General features: G+C 31.2%; 1 protein-coding gene across 1 annotated transcript in view; it reads left to right on the forward strand.

The window, feature by feature from the left end:
• LOC106873978 (uncharacterized) overlaps window positions 1-2,312 on the forward strand; it is a 1,133,216-nt gene that overhangs the window by 609,785 nt on the left and 521,119 nt on the right. Inside the window, exon 7 of the mRNA XM_052969422.1 lies at window positions 151-357. Coding sequence (XP_052825382.1) covers window positions 151-357 — 207 coding nt within the window. The remainder of the gene's footprint in view (window positions 1-150; window positions 358-2,312) is intronic.

Here is a 2,312-nt window from a genome sequence, read left to right on the forward strand (position 1 = left end):
TATATATATATATATATATATTTGCTTTTATTCAAAGTGAATTGAATTTAAACTTTCTCCTTTTCTATATTGAAAAATTAATATAAATATATTGCTTCAGTTTTACACTTAATAAAAATATTCACAATATTTATTCACAAATCTCTGCAGACGCCAGCAACATACCTGGACAAATACAACAATAAACGAGGAAACGAATATAGCAAATTTCATGGTTACGCATTTGACGGAATCTGGGTGATTGCAAAAGCATTTGATCGTCTGGCGAGAAAGCGGAAACGGCGACATACACCTTTAGTCTTTACTCGTGAGGAAGTTACTGCAGCTCTAAATGCAACAAATTTTCTTGGTGTGACGGTATGTATCATTTTATATTTAGCGAAGTAGTAAAGGGAGGTATTTTGTATATTTGATCATCGTCACAAGCACGGAAGTACACACGTATGTACAAACATAAAGACACAAACATAGACACAGCAAAGAGCAAATGGTACCCACACACATCTATACATAATGAGAGATATATAGTAGTAGGTCGCGAGATAGGTATGAATGTGCGTCAGTATGTATATGTGTGTGTGTGTGTGTGTGTGTGTGTGTGTGTATAGAAATATGTATATAACCATATGCGTATATACTCATGTATATATATATATATATATATAGCCACAGATGTGGCTGTCTGGTAAGAGGCTTGCTTTCCAGTATTGCCTTGGTCTGAGCTGACCCTTGTCAGCGGTTTTGGCAGGCGAAAAGCGTGTATGTATATATTATATAATATGCATACATGTATATATATATATATATATATATTTTTTTTTATATATACATTCTTACATATATAGTTTGTTCATACATACACACATAACACTTAAAATTTGATTAGTTGCATGGTTAATCTTGCATGCTTGAATAAAATCTTGTCAAAATTCGCACATTTTTACTCAACTTACTGATTGAGTCTTAAGACAAATTAAAGTGCTATAAGTCTAAGGGATGAAAATACATAATTTCCGTGTACTGAAGATTAAGAAAAATGCATGAAATCAATTAAATTATAAAGTAATTATACTTTCTCTTTTGTTAATTTATCTTCTTGTTTCTCTGTTTCTTTTTTTTTTTAATCATTAACTATAGTTGTTTTTGATACCATAATTGTTCTTGATATTCAAACATGGAGGAAATAAATTAGTGCTGTCCTGAGAACTGTTTCCCCATGGTATCCCATAAAACATAAGGGAAAAGTTATGCAAAATAAAAAATATGTAATTGGGAATAGAAGGGAAACTGTTTGTATAATCTAATGATCAAAAAAAAAAAATCAGCCTCTAGAAAATTAGTAAGTTCCGTTTGAACTATTATTATAGTTGTAAACAGATGGTACATCACAACAATCATTAAACCTTAATTCTCAACCTGCAAATATGCTTGATGGATTAAATTTTTACTCGCAAAAGTTCACTACTGTTGATATATTATGTCCTTTATTTTTGTATATGTACTGATTTAATATTTCTATTCTTCTTTGCGTTCTTTGTATTGAAACAGTAGGGCGTGATGGGAGTAATCAAACATAATTTTTGTAGGTGTGGTGAGCAAAATATGCGTTGGTTCATTGACAATCATTCCGCCACATTCCGACAGAGCCCACATTAGTCAATCAACATATTGCTAGAAATAGCAGCCAGATATCTCTTATACATAACAAAAAGGAAAATAAAATATAGCTGAATAAGTCCTATGTAATTATGAAAAGACGGTATGGTGATAACTTCATTGTGTTTCTCTCTGGGCTTCCGCGACTAAAATTGACCATCATAAATAATGACAATTACACAAATAACAGAAAAGGGCAATGAAAACATGTATCAGTGTAGTACATGCAAAGGTGTTTATTTTAAAAGTTAACTTCAATTCTAATAAACTAATCATTATAAGCTCACTGCGTTTTCGATGAAGATACCGAATAACAAACGCATTATCATACATAGACTAATGCTAAATATTCTATATTGAAGAACTTGATTCCGAACTGAGCAATAAAAAAATATCAGTTTTAATAGGAACATCAGATGAGTAATATGACTGATTAAAATTCTTCCTATTTATCTGAGAGTCTATCTGTCTACATAGTAAAGTAGCTATCTAAATACCTATCAGAATTTTTTCTTTGATTATCTGTCTATTTAGAGCTCAGGAAAAAGACGCAGATGTTTCTCACTTCGCTTTTAATCGTCTAATATCACACTATTGACCTGTCCACTAATCTTAATACGGAATTGCAGTTGTTCACAGATAAGCTCTATGAAAAT

Source organism: Octopus bimaculoides, chromosome 7 (assembly GCF_001194135.2).
Source record: "Octopus bimaculoides isolate UCB-OBI-ISO-001 chromosome 7, ASM119413v2, whole genome shotgun sequence".
Lineage (NCBI taxonomy): Eukaryota > Metazoa > Mollusca > Cephalopoda > Octopoda > Octopodidae > Octopus > Octopus bimaculoides.